At 45.2% G+C, this 16,906-nt stretch overlaps 1 protein-coding gene across 1 annotated transcript in view; it reads right to left on the bottom strand.

The window, feature by feature from the left end:
* MCEE (methylmalonyl-CoA epimerase) overlaps positions 1-16,840 on the bottom strand; it is a 50,023-nt gene extending 33,183 nt beyond the window's left edge. Inside the window, exon 1 of the mRNA XM_010600164.3 lies at positions 16,749-16,840. Within this exon, the coding sequence (XP_010598466.1) occupies positions 16,749-16,803 (55 nt within the window). The 5' untranslated portion in view covers positions 16,804-16,840. The remainder of the gene's footprint in view (positions 1-16,748) is intronic.
* Positions 16,841-16,906: the final 66 nt, after the last annotated feature.

Below are 16,906 nucleotides of genomic sequence, written 5' to 3'. Positions count from 1 at the left end.
TTCTGTAATTCACTAGAAGGACTCAGCACTTGCGGAGAGTATCTATACTTACGGAAACCCTGGTGGCGTAGTGGTTAAGTGGTACAGCTGCTAACCAAGAGGTCGGTCGGCAGTTCGAATCCGCCAGACGCTCCTTGGAAACTCTATGGGGCAGTTCTGCTCCGTCCTGTAGGGTCGCTATGAGTCAGAATCGACTTGAGGGCAGCGGGTTTGGTTTTGGTTTATCTATACTTACAGTTGAGACAGATAGGGTTAACTGTGCTGGCGGAACAAAAGAGCTGTTAAAAGATGACCATCTAGAAGCTGGGTAAACAGGAACCACACCCTGTCAACATGAAAAAAGGTTGAAACAACCTGTGAATTACTATCTCCTTCTTAGTATTCTTCTAGTTGCTTCCCCCTTTACAGGCTTCCACATGTGCGGAAGCACAAAGTGTAACCACTGTTTAACCTTCCTTAGCCCTCCAAGGATGGCGACGTAGTGGCAGAGATCAGTGCGCTTCTTCTATATCCCACGATAAGTGATGCCAAGGGCTGCTGAGATGACTTCATCTTGAATATCAATGGGTTCCATCTTGGATGCCAGATGCACACACAACCTAATTAACATGCTTTGCCATTCTGAGAAGTACCCACCCCTTGAAAGAAGCCCACTGAATATTCATTACTCTATCATCTCCGCCGAACCCGTATAAGCCCCAGCCAGGCTTGCTTCCCTTTCCAAGTCAGTCTTTTGGCAAGGCTTAGTCCCCCAACGACTCCTTATGCTTGACTCAAGCAAAACAAAGCTTGCTGAAGATAAAGTTTATCTTTCTCTCGCGTGTATTCTTACTCCGCATGTATTCTTACTCCCCGTGTATTCTTACTTGGGGAAAAGACAAGGACCCTTTGTGTCAGGCTGGTGACTGGTAACACAGTTACCAATTTATTACAGCCTGAAAAGATACAAAGGGAAACACAAAGGGTGACGTCTGGGAGAAATCCCAGTGTACAGCACCCACGTCCTCAGGTACTGCCCCCAGGGATGCGTGACCATCTCCCACACATGAATGTCTTTTTCCAACCAGGAAGGCCAAAGAACTATGTTCAAACCCTTTCACTGACTTCACTACATAGTCATGATTGGGGCGTCATTGAGTATGCATGATTGATCAAATCGTGCCCTCCTCCCTTTCTGAGGTTAGCTGACTGGGTTTGGTCTGTGTAGGCCCCACTCATTTCCACAAACTCTAAAGCGTGCCCGGAGGTCCTAGATAACAAAAACACTTCAATTACCCAGGAAATTCCAAGGATTTTCTCTCAAGGACAAAGGCCATTCATTTTAGAAAGTGTAACTCACTACTGCACCATAGCATAAATCAAAACCAGCCTTTGGAATACACTGTTTTCATTTCACTCTTCCTTTATGCCAAGGTATGTGCACGGATTATAATGGAAACACGTGTCTTTACAAACTGGAAAGGAAGTAAAACTATCCCTATTCACAGATGACACAATCCTATACATAGATATTCCCAGAGATTCTACAAGAAAGCTCCTGGACCTAAATAGAAGGAGTCACCAAAGTGGCTGGGTATAAGGTCAACACACAACAATCAGTCAGGTTCCTTTACGCTCTCAAGGAGAATTTCAAAAAGGAAATCAAGAAAACAATACCATTTAAAGTAGCCTCTGAAATGGTAAAATACCTAGGAATAAACCTAATCAGGGATATAAAAGATCTATACAGTGAAAATTACAAAACACCACTGCAAGAAAACTAAAAGAAACCTACATAAATGGATGAACATTCCATACTCATGGATTGGAAGACTTAACATTGCAAAAATGTCATTACTACCTGTGATGGTTGAGGTTGTCTGTCAGCTTGGCTGGGCCACCGTTCTCGGTGGTTTGGCAGTTATGATGTAGTTTGGTAGCTACGTAATGATGGAATCGCCTCCATGATGAGATCTAACTGCCTCCATGATGAATGCTGAAAGAGGGTTTCAGTTGAAAAAGGGTTTCCTTGGGAGTGTAGCCTACAGTCAATACGGGTGAACTTTCTGGTAAAACTTGTCATCTTTTGCTTGATCTGGATCATGCAGCTGGCTCCTGTTCATCTGAACTCTCATTCTTGGCACCTGAGCGAGCAGCTTACCTGCTGATCTTGAGATCCATCAGCCTCCCCTGCCAATCTGGGGTCCATCAGCCCCAGCAGCTATGTGAGTCAGAAGAAGCTTCCGTGTGACTCACAGGCTTGGGACTTTTCAGCCTCTTCAACTGTGTGAGCCATTTCCTTAGAATAAATCTCTATGTATATATATTCAAACACTTCACTTGTTTTGCTTCTCCAGAGAACCCAACCTAAGACATTACCCAAAGCAATACAGAGCAATCCTGATTCAAACCCAACAATATTCTTTACTGAAATGGAAAGACTAACCATCAATTTTACATGGAAAGGAAAGAGGCCCCAAATAGCCAAAGCAATACTGAGGAAGGACGAAGTAGGAGGCCTTACACTTCCCAGTCTCAAAACATACTATACAGCCACAGTAATCAAAACAGCCTGGCGCTGGTTCAATGACAGACACACAGGCCAATGGAACAGAACTAAGAACCCAGAAGTAAATCCTTCCATCTGTGAGCAGCTGATTTTCGAAAAGGGGTCAAAGTCCATTCAACGGGGGAAGAAAGAGTCTCTTTAACCAATGGGTGCTGGCAAAACTGGATTTCCAGTTGCAGAAAAATGAAACAGGATCCATACCTCACATCATACACCAAAACTAACTCAAAACGGATCAAAGACATAAATGTTAAAGCTAAAACTATAAAGTTCCTGGACAATAACACAGGGTCAAAACTATGGGACCCAATTTTCTTTTTTTTTTCAGAAACAGACTATCATACATAACTACAAATGCATGAAAAACAGAAGACAAATTAGATACCTGAGACCTCCTAAGTTAAATACTTAAGCCCAGGAAAAGACTTTATCAGAAGAGTAAAAAGAGAACCTACAGACTGGGAAAAAAATCTTTGGGAACGACATATCTCATATGTGTCTAACCTCTAAAATACATAGAGAAGTTCAACAACAACAACAAAAAAGACAAAAAAAAAAAAACGGGCAAAGGACACAGACACTTCACCAAAAAGGACATTCACACTTCACCAAAAAGGACACTCACACGGCCAACAAACACATGAAAAGATGCTCGCACAACCACTAGCCATCAGAGAAATACAAATTAAAACTACAATGAGATACCATCTCATCCCTGCAAAAATCGCACTGATCAAAAAACGTAACAAATACTGGCAAGGTTGTGGGGAGACTGGCACTCTTACATACTGTTGGTGGGACTGTAAATGGTACAACCACTGTGGAAAACAGTACGGCACTTCCTCAAAAAGCTAGAAATAGAAATACCTTCTGATCCAGCAATCTCACTCCTAGGTATATACCCTAGGGATGTAACAGCTGTGACACAGACAGATGCACAGCTATGTTGACTGCATTATTCACAACAACAAGAAGCTGGAAACAATCTCAGTGCCCACCAATGGATGAACAGATATACAAATTGTGGTACATACACAGAATGGAATACTACGCAGCTATAAAGAATAATGATGAGTCCTCGAAACATCTTATAACATGGGTGAACCTGGAGGACATTCTGTTGAGTGAAAAAAGTCAACCACAAAAGAACAAATATTATACAGAAAGCAACATTCTTGGTGGTTACCAGGGATGAAGGGGAGGGAGGGGGGATCACTTTCTAGATAGTAAACTCGTTGCTGTTGAGTCGATGCTGACTCATAGCGACCCTACAGGACAGAGCAGAACTGCTGCATAGGGTTTCCAAGGAGCGGCTGATGGATTCAAACCGCCCACCTTTTGGTTAGCAGACAAACGCTCAGCCACTGTGCTACCAGGGCTCCTTCCACAGAGCAGGCACTTGTCATTTTTGGTGATGGGAAAGGCAATACCCAACATGGGTGAAGTCTGTACAACCTGAACAAGGTAAATTAGGACACTGCCAAGTACATAAGTATAAGCAACAACAGTAATTATCAACCAAAAAACACACGTGTGGTTACACAGGTAGAGATGCATCCATGTATGTGCAGAGGAAGGCACATGTGTGCATATGGACGTGCACTTATAGGTATATCTGTGGGCTTATGCATAAACATGTTTGTGTGTGCTAGATACATTCACACATGTAATAAAGCATATGGGGGCACACTTATAGACACTTCCTAGGTATAACCAAATACCTCATGGGATTAGGTTTACTGGCTTTGAAGGCTTAGGACCATAGTCTCCTGGGACAACTTGGTCAATTGTTCTACATCCTAGTTTGCTGAGTTCATCTGGGGTCTTAAAAGCTTGTGAGTCACCATCTAAGATACAGCTACTGGTCTGTACTTGTCTGGAGCAAAAGAGAAAGAAGGAAACCAAAGACTCAAAGAAGAAACTCGTCTACAGGACTAATAGTCTACACAAATCACGGCCTCATCTATCCTGAGACAAGAAGAACCGGACGGTGCCCAGTTACCTCTACCGACCATTCTGACCAGGGACACAACAGATGGTCCTGGATACAATGGGAGAAAAATGTAGAACAAAGCTCAAAATTCCAAAAAAAAAAAAAAGGCCGGGCTTACTGGACCAGCAGAAACTAGAGGAACCCCTGAGACTATCACCCTGAGGTACCCTTTAAAGTTGAAACTGAAGACACTCCAGGAGGTCATCTTTCAGCCAAATAACAGACTGACTCAAAAAATAAACAATAGCACTCGTGAGTACTGTGCTCCTTTAAATAATCATCTATACGAGACCAAATTGTCAACATTTACCCTAAAGCAAAGATGAGAAGGGGGGGGGGGCGGGCAGGGAAACTAGATTAATGCAAAGAGAACAACCAGAATGGAAATAATGAGAACGCTGACACATTGTGAAAACCTTAACCAATGTCATTGAACAATATGCATAGAGATTGTTAAATTGGGATTTAATTTGCTATGTAAACTTTTACCAAAAACACAATATCATAAAAGAAAAAAGAAACATGTACCTTTATCAGTACGAATTTCTTACAATAAATGCACATCATCTGGGAAGTTATATTCTCTTCCCCTTTAATTTTTGCCCTCAGGTGTCCTTTTGAACCTTGAGCCTTTAAGGAACTGTTTTCCTCAAGTCACCTTCAAGTCAGACAATAGCCTAGTAAGTAGTTGTAGCAGAGGTGGTAGGCATTGAGCTCTTCTGGAGAATTACAATGACCTTCAGGAGACTATCCTCCCAGGACTGGACTGTATAACCTGTTCTTATTATGCTCTTTGGAGTGCCTTCCCAATACCTTTGGGTTGAGGCTGCCTCATTCAAATCGTATCTACTCACAACGAATACATTCTGTTGACTGGAGCCCTGGTGGTGCAGCGGTTAAGAGGTTGGCAGTTAGGACCCAATAGCTGCTCCTTGGAAACTCTAGGGGGCAGTGCTATCTGTCCTATAGGGTCACTATGAGTTGGAATGGACTCGACAGCAATGGGTTTGGTTTTTTTGTTGTTGTGCCACTAATTATTGGTGTTTCTCTGTACATTCAGGTTTCTGCAGTAGTTATACAAATACGTATATAAAAATGCTGTCTCCCTGATATTCATATTTTTACTTACAATTTCATCTTCAAATTTTGTATATATCTTGTAACTCTTATGGTTAAGAGTGTAAATTCTGGTGCTAGACTATCTTCATTCAAATCTTGACCCCACCATTAGCTGTGTAACATGGGCTAGTTACTTAACCTCTCTATGCCTTTCTTTCCTCATATGCAAAATGAACTTATCTACCTCATAGGACTGTCAGGAGGCTAAAATGAGTAACATATATAAAAGGTTTAGAACAACGCCTGGCACAAAGTAAACAATAAACACCAAGGATTATAATCATTAGCACTTTCAGAAAGGTTACGTCAATAACTTGCTATAAATATAAGTACTTGAGATTTTCTAATGCCTTTTATGCTTTTAAAGAAGCCCATGAAACTTTACTGTGCACCTACCATACACATGGTAGTGCACTGTTAAAAAAATTATTCAGCAACTAAAGACAGCATGTATTTTGATGACGCTTTGGTACGCATGGTGTTTTTCTGCAACCACTACTTCAGGTCTTCAGTCCACAACTCACTACTTTTTATGATGTGGAGACCACTCTCTTTCATTATGGAACACTTACTTACTCTGGGGGCTCTGATTTCACAGTACCTTTGGTATTTCGGTATTATAGTAACTACTGATAAAAAAATTTTGGTGAAATAATGCTGTTGGAAGGTATTACAAACACTTTTTTATAGGAATACCGATTTACAACTTTTCTGAATTAAAATTAGTTGCTCATAGTAATCCTCCAACTCACCCACACTGTTTATGACTGTTGTTATTTTAACTTGGAAACTTTTTAATATCATATACAAGTGGAAACTGTATTTGAAACAAAGCTGCCTTTCATAATAATAAAGCTGGTTATTTTCCCTAATGCTGACAGACGTCAGTCTCTAGGCATTCATTCTCCATGTTTTAAGAACTGCTGGGTTTTATCATCAGTAGGGGACAGAACACCACAGCTTAAATGCAACTGGCCAATTTTCCATCTTCCCAGGATAGACACGTGGGCTGGTCTCACTGTTTCAAGTTGTGCATTACTACTACTATGAATAGTCTATTATCTTGCCTAGGTAAACTGTGAAATCAAGGTTACACAGGTGGAGATGTACCATACAGTGGCTGGACTCTGCCTATCAGTCTTCATGGCCATAGTGAGCACTTTCTTCATTTTGCTTAATCCTCACAGCTCCTCTATTGATCAGATACTAACACTTTTCCCATTTTAGAGATAAGGAAATTAGGCCTTACAGAGGTTAGGGAATTTTCTCCAAGGTCATGTGGTAAGCGTTGAGCCTCAAGCCCAGCTGTAGCTGACATCAAAGTTGATGTTTCTAAACCATCACGTTTTAACTCTCTCCTTCCTATGAAATTCTTTACATTCTTTTGATTCTTAATTTTTAGTATCTACGGTGTACGTCTTATGGGCAGTTCCCACTTTCTAAGAGATAACTCTTTGTTTTATGAGCCGTAACAGTTTTTTGCAAAAGACTATCTGCGACAGTATATGAACTAAAATGCTGACTTAATAGGAGGAGCAGAGAGTGTGTTAATAGCAAAGCTTAAGTATCACCTATTAATTAGAGATTCACTTTAATAAGCTGTGCCCAGCCCATTATTATAATTATTTTTTCATGTATACGTATCACCTCTTCAATGAAGTGCTGAGATGGCTCAATGGCTATTACTGTTGCAGTGCACTTCTCTGCATGTGGTACCTCACTTAGCCGTGGTGACTTGCCGTGGCAGATGCTTAAGAAATTTCAAGATTTGTAGCAAAGACTAATCAATAAAGAGCTGGTTCAGTTTGAGATGCAACTTCAAAGAACAGATAAGACTGTAAGTTTCAATAGATGAAACAGAGAGACCACTTTCTAGGAGAGAAATTGAACATCGTTAAAGGCTCATCCCCTTGAACACTTTCTGAAGGTGCTAGTTAAAGGATTTATCACAAATGTTCAGGACAACTTTGGGGCATTACCACCTGATACCTTCTCCCTAACAAGGACTCTCAGATTACTGGAAAATGTTGCCCTATGATGAGGAAAGTACATCCAGAATGCTCCTTGGAAGGACGACGAGACTGCATCTTACACACTTTGCACATGTTGTCAGGAAGGATCAGTCCATGGAAAAAGAAATCACGCTTGGTAAAGTACATGGTCGGTGGGAAAGAGGAAGACCCTCAAAGAGACAGACTGACACAGTGGCTGCAACAATGGGCTGCAGCATAACAACTGCAAGCACGGCACAGGACTGGGCAGTGTTTCGCTCTGTGGTACGCAGCGTTGCTATGGGTTGGAACCGACTCCACTGCACCTAACGACAACAACAAGATGACAAGTGAAGGAAGAGAAGGGAAAAGATAAAAAGAGGAAAACATGGGAGGATTTGAGTCAGAAAACTTGAGCTTCTGTCATCACCGGTTCTATCTAGTGTTTTTTTTTTTTTCCAATGGAAGATGGAGAGAATTCAGAAAACCTTATAAATCCCTTTGCTTTTATCTATTTCCTGTTTATATACAAAACCAAAAAACACCAAACCACTGCCGTCGAGTCGATTCCGACTCATAGCGACCCTAGAGGACAGAGTTACAAGATGACAAATATATTAGGGCAAATGCGGAAACAAAAAAACCACTTCTTTGGTATTCTTTATACACCTGACCTTCAACTATTTCCAGCAAAATACTGGACAAGCGTGGAAGTCAGCACAAGTTTTCTACAGGACTTGGCCTCCGGGTTTCTTCCAGTCTCTTGTGGTGTGCAGTAAATAAAACTCACCATTCTCTTCCCCTTACTTCTCTCCCCGCCTTGCCGATCTCCCTGGACAGGTGCCCTCGCCTCTCTGAGGCCACATCAGTGGTGTCTCTAGGGGGGTGTGGATCCAACCCCTGACACTGTCAGAGAGGGCAACACTAAAATTGAAGTAGGCAGTCTTGAAAAGGTTATTAACCATCCCATAACAGTTGTTTGTCAGAAGAGTCTACTCTTGCTACATTATTGGTTACAGCTTTTACAGCACTTCACCATGATTGGTCAATTCCCCAGGTTTCTTGTCCTCTCCTGGCAGGAGGCCAAAGTGCAGGCACACTGACCCCGATCCACCTGCTATACGACCTTCCTGAGGTGGCAGCAGCGCCACCGCCATTTTTTCAGGGCTGTGCGCAGTATCTTTAGAGCCGTGTGCAAAAACCCATTCACTAAAACTACGCGGACTGTGCATCCATCACGAGACTGGAGATCCTCCCCTCACTGTTCACGCACACGTATGTCACTCCCTACAAAAGGGGCAAATCCACCCTGGCTCAGGGAGCTGGCAGCCTTAGGTCACGAGACCGTGCCTGCTTGCAAACTGTGAATAAACCTTTCTGTTCTTCCAGTCCCGCATCTGGCTGACTTCAATTTACTAGTCTGCTTGACAAGAACCTATCAGTCGATGGCTTCATTCGGTACCCCAGAGGGGACTCAGTGGAGACTCTGGCTTGGGTAAGTTGGGTCCTGAAACCTCCTCCAGAGGGTGCTCTTGACCCTCCATTGGGTCAGGAGGACTTTCTGGGTAGCACCAACCCTGAACTGGACAACCCACGAGTCCCCATTGGAGAACAGAAACATTCAGACAGAACTTGAACCAGGTACCTATTTTAAGTTTCATTCTGGAGCAGCTACTAGGTGGTGGGTTGTGTCCTCGGTAACGGGTATTATTAGGCCTTGTGGTGATCTCGTGTATCCTGGGGCTGAGTCCCCACCGGCATGAGGGCACAGCCCTTGATCCCCACACCCAGAGGACACCTGGGGAGACTGTCACTGTGTCCTGGGGCTGAGTCTCCACCTGCATGAGGGCACAGGTTTCCATCTGGTCTTTTGTCTCGACCCCTGCATGTTTTTTCGGTCGGGATCTGGTTAACAGTCTGTGTGTCTTGGGCTCCCGTTTTTCTAGTGTGTTAGCTAGGAAGACTGGACTGGCTCTAGTCTAGGACCCTCTCTCTTTCTCTTCTGAGGAGTGCACTGAAACATTTTTTCTAATTTTAGATACTGAGTTTTGTATAAGACACTAACTTAGTTAGAACAAAATACACCCCTTACAGATATTGGCTCTGGACAGTGTGGTACTTGAATTATGCCGCCTGAGATTATTTATCAAGATAACAGAGCTCTGCACCTCCGTATAGCCAAGGCCTCTCAAATACAGCCTTCTCCTGGCCAACTAATTAGAAGAGATAAGATCTATAAACAAGTTGGGCGCTGGTCAGTCCACCCCTAAACCACCCCCCTTAGAGTGCTTCTTGCCTCATTGGGATTTTTTTAAAACTGGTGACACCAGGAGGGATCATTTGAGGTTCCTCTGTGGCACCGCTTGGCCTCAATATAACAGAAGATAAAGAGAAGTGGCTGGCCGAAGAAAGTCTGAATTATGACACCATTAAGCAGTTAGATTTGTTTTGTAAAAAACCCCAAATGTTCATGACACTGTATTATAATCCCGGATTACAACAGCAATGCAAATTAATGGTTCGGGTTAATCAGAAGTTTAAGCAAGTTCTCGAGGCAGAAGAGTCCAAGGTTGTGGCGGGACCATACAACCCTATTTACCTCCAGATTCCCCAAGTGGTTCCTGCTGACCCTACCCCGGGGGCTTCGGGAGCGTTCCCTGCCGATCCTGGGACCTCAGGAACAGGAATGATCTCCCCACCTCACACCTGCAGTGGTCCTACGTTTGGCCAGGGACAGTCCATTTCCTCAACTAGCCAGAGTGTTGACAAGGAGGGTGATCCAAAGGTGGGCCAATTCCCTTTAGGAGAGGTACTGGCCGGAAGAGAAGCAGATGAGAGAATCAGGAACACTTTGGTGCATGTTCCCTTTACCACTTAAGATTTGTTTAACTGGAAAAATAATCTCCCAAAATACCATTAGGATCCTCAAAAGACGCGCTACGTGTTCTTGTCCATTTTTAATACCCATCAGCTCACCCGGGCAGCCTGCCAGACCCTAGTAGAAGTTCTTTTCTCTCCCGAAGAGAGAATGGTATTGAAAAACGCTAGTTTGCTGAGAAAGAACATAATGAAGACCCCCAAAATCCTGACAAACTGCCCGCCAGTAACGCAGTCCCAGGAGTTGATCCAGAGTGAGACTACAATTCAAAGGAGGGCATGCGCAGGCTGAGGCATTATAGAAGGCCTTAAAACTGGGGTACAAAAACAGAAAAACCTCTCAAAAAATTATGAGGTAATTCAGAGATCTAAAGAAAACCCCTGAGTTTCTCAAAAGAATCTTTCAGGCCTCCTGGAGACATACTGACATGGATCCTGATGCTACTGAAAATCAACAAATGGTTAACATCATCTTCATAAGACAAAGCTCTACAGATATCCACAAAAATGTCCAGAACTTCAATGGAGAACCAGGTATGCCTACCTCTTAATTAGCTGAAATAGGCTTTAAAGTTTTTAATAATAGGGACCAAGAACAAGAACAGAAGGAAACCCACCAGGCAAGGCAACAGACTACCCTGCTGTCGCCAGCCTTAACCAAGAAATCATTCCCCTCACAACATCAACCAGAATCAAGCAAATGAAAAAAAACCCTGCCAGTGGGATTCTGGCCCCTGAAAAAGGTCCAGTGTGTCTGCTGTCGGAAAGAGGGACGCTGGAAAAACAAACACCCCAAATGAGGCCGTCTGGCAAAACATATGGTGAGTGACCGGCAACCACGAAGGAGACCGGGGCTTCCCACAGAGTGGCTCCGAGTGGGAGAGACTATCACCATCTCCCCGATGAGCCCCAGGTTAACCTAACAATACAGGGAGGCCCGATACAATTCCTCTTAGACACAGGGGCCGTCCACTTGGTTTAAGTGGTCCCCCTACCTTACCCTCGCGTGCCAAAAGGACTCCAATTGTCGGTGCGTCAGGAAAAGTAAAATATAAGAACTTTTTAAAGCTGGCTATATGCATGACAAGTAGCTCCGCTCTCACTCATCAATTCCTGTACATACCAGAATGCCCAACCCCCTTATTGGGACTAAATTTGCTCTCAAATTAGGGGCCAGTATCCCCTTTCATGGGACTGAAAAGCCAGTTATCCAAAACCAGGCTCCAGTTGAGGAGGGTTGGCAGTTACAAACAGTTCTCCTGCCCTAAAGATAGAAGACTCCTCCCAAATACTAGAACACATCCTAAAAACACTAGACCCCATTGTATGGGCTAGTGGAGAGCTTGGAAGAACAATATTCACAGCCCCAGTGATAATCAAACTAAAAGAAGGGGTTGATACTCCCAATCTAAAGCAGTATCCCATGAGAACAGAGGCTTCAGAAAGACTTCAGAAACTGGTAACCTGATTCTTGAAAACGGGACTGCTTCGACCATGCCAGTCAGAGTACAACACACCCATCCTGCCGGTAAAGAAACCCAATAGAGAATACAGGATGGTACAGAACCTGAGAGCTATCAACCAAATCGTAAGTAATACCCACCCAGTTGTCCTGAACCCATATGTCTTGCGAGCTGTTAATACCTGGAGGCTGTAACTATTTCTCTGTGCTTGATTTAAAAGATGCATTTTTCTGCATCCCCATTACCCAAAAATCTCAGGAACTGTTTGCCTTCGAGCAGGATGACTACAAGACAGGACACAAGTCCCAATTAAGTTGGACTGCAGCCCTCCCTGACCCAACACCCTGAGATTTAAAAACAGCCCAACCATGTTTGGGGAAAAATTCAGTTGGGATCTCCAGGGCCTCAATTAGATGAGGGCATCCTGCTCCAGTATGTTGACGAACTTCTCATCGCCAGCAATGGGTGTAAGGCCTCTAACCAAAATACCTTTAAGACTTTAAATCTCCTGGCCCGACCGAGATATAAAGTGTCAAAAAAAAAAAAAAAAAAATCCCAGATATCCCAGCTACAGGTTCAATATTTGGGATTCCTCATATGACAAGGAACTCAAACCCTGTCACCAGCACATAAAGAGGTTGTTTGTGCTACCTGACAACCATCCAACAGATGGGAACTTATGAGACTTTCCGGTATGGCTGGATTCTGCAGAATCTGAATTCTGGCCTTTAGACTGATAGCAAAAACCCTTTGTGAAACTACAAAAGGAGGGGATGAAGACCCATTCATTTGGTCTCCTAGCTGTTGATAGGCCTTTAAGAAGATAAAGCCTGCATTATTAAAGGCCCCCACTTTAGGCCTCCCTGACTTGGAAAAGCCTTTTCATCTCTACACCCATGAAAACAAAGGGATGGTCCTGAGAGTTCCTACCCAGAGTCTGGGGCCTAATCAGAGACGTGCAGGATACTTCTCCAAGCAATTAGTCTTGTCCAGTTTTGTACACAGGGACAGTGCTGGAGAGTTGGGCCATACCCGGCCATCGCCAACAGTCCACCCAGTAGAAACCAAGAGTTGAAACAGAGAAAAAAAGGAGTAAAAAGCCCTTTAAGATAGCTTGTGTTCGACAACCTTGAAGAGACCTCAGAAGCCCTCTCTAGAATTCTCTGATAGTTGCCCCTGCCAAGATAAGGGAGCAGAAACATAGTTGCAGCTGCAATAGTAAAGGGAAAACTAAAACAGGAGCTCCGGCCTCCAGGTTGCCAGGCAGCTGGGCTGCACCCATGCCTGCACTGTGTGGTGGAGGCACGGCTCCACAAAGGACCGAGGGCTCTGCCAACTTTTCCCAGATCTTCTTTCAGAAATGATTAAGACTGAGGATTAAGCCCAGGTCCCTCTGTCACCAGGGAGGGCCAAAGGCCTTATGTTACAATTCAAGTTCAATGAGGTAAACTTTGGGGTCTGAGGTCATTATCACTGAGACACTTCCCCAAGCCTATGGATGAGTCTCTTTGGGGCTTCTACAAACCCTTATTGTATATACCAATGATGCTGATGTATTAAGACACACTTTCACAGACTTTTGCCTTCAAGTCCTGGTGGGAATTGGTACAGTTAGGGCCACTGACAACCCTCGGACTGACATATAAAAGCAAGCCTCTATGGAGATGAGACATATAGACAAAACGAAAACAAGATCAGTTCTGCTCCTGAGAAGCTTTTGTTACTTGTGTGGACAGCCATCAGAAAAGCCCTTGCTGAGAGCAGAAAACAGTCAACAAGCAGACCAGTCTTACCAGCTGCTGCAGGAGCTGAAGCACTGTCTACTCCAGAACAAAGAGATGTGCCATCGACCACCTCCAGGATTTAAGAGAGGACAGTCCATGGAGATCCACACACCACCCTAGACTGGGCCTACACGCACGAACTGCCACTGTTGAAAATGTCAGATAGCACAAAAAAAGCTTACCTGCCTACAAGACCCTGGCCAAGGCTAAAACCTGTGCAGGGACAGATTCCTGAGCCAACAGGCCAGGGCGTTCTAGGCAAGTAAATCATATCGGGGCTTTGTATCCTATACAGAGGCTTCCGCTGGATCTTGAATGAACTCTTCACCTTCTTTATCACCCCAAGCCATAGGGGCAATTGAGCACCTCAATGGACAAGACCGAATGGCTGATGGGAGGGGACAAGGCAGCCCGAGCCTGTACCATGCATCTCAGGAAAGCAGTCTGGGGTCTCAATGCAGCAGTACTCTGCAAGGACATCTCTTATGTGTGCATATGTTTGATATGTCTATTCCATAAAATGTGTTTCTTTAGTGTACAATTGTTTCTGACAAAAGATCTCCACAGAGGTCACTGCCTCAAGACTAGGACAGATAGCCTGGGTGGCTACACCCAGGCAACCCTCCTGAAGTGCCACAGAACAAACAGAGGAGGCGTTGGGCATTTATCATTTTGTAGTTGACTTGGCTAATGCTTTCTTTAGCATCCCTGTACAGCCAAGACCGGTTTGCTTTCAGTTGAGAGGCGAGAGAGTGGACCTTCACGGTGCTCCCACAAGGGTACCTGCACAGCCCCACCATATGCCGTGGTGTTGTTGCCCTGACCTCAAGTGGCGGACTGCCCCTACCGAGGTGGCCATATTCCACTATAGTGATGATGTCATGCTGACCTCTGACTTGTTTCTTTGCAGACTGCAGCTGGTGAGATAGTCACGCATCTCCAGTTGCGGGGACGGGCAGTGAAGGAGTGGAAAAATATAGGGCCTGGCTTGTCAGTAACCTTACCTGGTTAGGTAAGATGGGAGTGATGCCTGAAGCCGTGATGAGGTCCAAACCTACCCCCGCCCTGAAACTGTGAAACCAGCACAGGCATTTGTCAGGCTCCTATTATATCGGTGCCCCTTCATAATCCATGTAGCCCACACCCTATGGCCCCTATGTAAGTTAGTAAAAGAAGTGAGACTAAAGAGAAAAAGGTTGGGGGAAAAGTGATACAGGAGGCTAAAAGAGAAGAAAATGAGTGAGAGAGACAGGAAGAGACACAAACTGGAGAGAGAGCGAGAGAGAGAAGGTGAGACTGGGGAAAAGTGCTAGAAAGTGAGGGTGTGAACAAAAGAGAGAACCCATAAAAGGGAGACAGAGAAAATACAAAGAAAGAAACAGTGTGATATTCAGAAGCAGACCGGGAGACCAAGATATTTCTTGGACAGTGTGAGAGGCACTGCCCTCTCTTACTTGGCTTCTACTTTTTTGGGCCTTCTAGTTGCTATACAACTACTTCTGATGTTTAGACCTCATCTCCTCAAGCTTCCGATAGTTTGTGTCCTCTAGGTTTACAAAAATTCCAAGATGACACAGGGTTTCCAGCCCATTCCTGACAGTGAGACTGCCAGCCCTTAAAACAGACAGAAATTTTTACTCGGTTGGACCACTGCTCTTTGAGAGCTTGAAAAAGTTACTGAAAAATGACCTTCACCCCTATTCCCTTTAAAGTTAAAGGGGCCAGTATTAGAGGGAAAGAAGCAGGCAATCATGAAAGCGTTATTAACCATCCCATAATAGTTGTTTTCCAGAAAAGTCTACTCTTGCTACATTTTTGCTACAGCTTTTACAGCACTTCACCATGATTGATCCAATCCCCAGGTTTCCAGTCTTCTGGCAGGAGGCCTGGGTGCTGGCACACTGACTGGGAATCTACGCTCTATATGACCTTCCTGGGGTGGCAACAGAGCCGCCGCCATTTTTTCAGGGCCATAGGCAGTATCTTTAGAGCTGTGTGCAAAAACCCGTTCACTGAAATTGCGTGGACCTCGCAGGGATCACAACACTGAAGAGCCTCCCCTCACTGTTCATGCGTATGTATGTTATCCCCTATAAAAGGAGCAAATCTGCCCTGGCTCAGGGAGCTGGCAGCCTTAGGTCACGAGGCTGTACCTATCTGCAAACTATAAATAAACCTTTCTGTTCTTCCAACCCTGCATCTGGCTGACTTCAATTTGTTAGTCTGCTTGACAAGAACCTCTTAGTTGACAGCTTCAAAATGACTCCCGGGTCCATGGCTGCGGGGTGATCACTGGGTGACGGGCAACCAAGGCAGCGGCATCACTAGGGTTACCGTTACCTATCACCCAGTGTGGTAGCTTGCAACTCCCCCTCCACTCCCTCCACCTGTCATGCAAGAGAGGGGAGGAGCTGCGGAGCCACGAGAGGGGTGACCAGGGGAGACATGGTGCTCAGCCCTGCCCCAGGGAGGGGAGGGGCGACGACCCTCTGCCCACCCCGGGTGTGTGTGGGGGTGGGAGGAAACCATGAGTTACTGGATGACACCAACCCTAGAGACGCTACTGCCCATGGAAAGGGGGGCGACAACAACAACGATGCCCACCTCCCAGGTGCTGTGAGACTCTAATCCAACCGGTAAATGGCCAGGCTAACCTGAGGCCTTAGTGGAGGGTCACCTTCTGCCTGGAGCCGCGGAACGCGCTTCTGGGGCCAGAGTGTATTAAATAGGGGTTTGACCCAGAGGGAAAGCCTGGTGACGTAGTGGTTAAGTGGTACACCTGCTAACCAAAAAGTCAGCAGTTCAAATCCACCAAGCGCTCCTTGGAAACTCTACGGGGCAGTTCTACCCTGTCCTATAGGGTCGCTACGAGTCGGAATCGACTCGACGGCAGTGAGTTTCGGTTATTTGGCCTGACGGCCTCCTCCGCCCGCCTTCGCTCCCCTCCCGCCCCCCGCGCCGCCGAGTAGTCACCTAGGGCCCCCGCAGCCGCCGCCGCCGCCGCCGCCGCCCGCAGCCTGCTCGCCATCTTGGGAACGCGGACCCCCAGCCCCAACCCCACGCGGCGGCCTAAGAGGCGAAGCGCTCGGCCGGGGGCGGGCAGCCTGGTGAGAAGGCGTGACCGGGCAAGA

This window comes from Loxodonta africana, chromosome 13, assembly GCF_030014295.1.
Source record: "Loxodonta africana isolate mLoxAfr1 chromosome 13, mLoxAfr1.hap2, whole genome shotgun sequence".
NCBI classification, from domain to species: Eukaryota; Metazoa; Chordata; class Mammalia; order Proboscidea; family Elephantidae; genus Loxodonta; species Loxodonta africana.
This window is presented reverse-complemented; position numbering and strand designations above follow the sequence as displayed.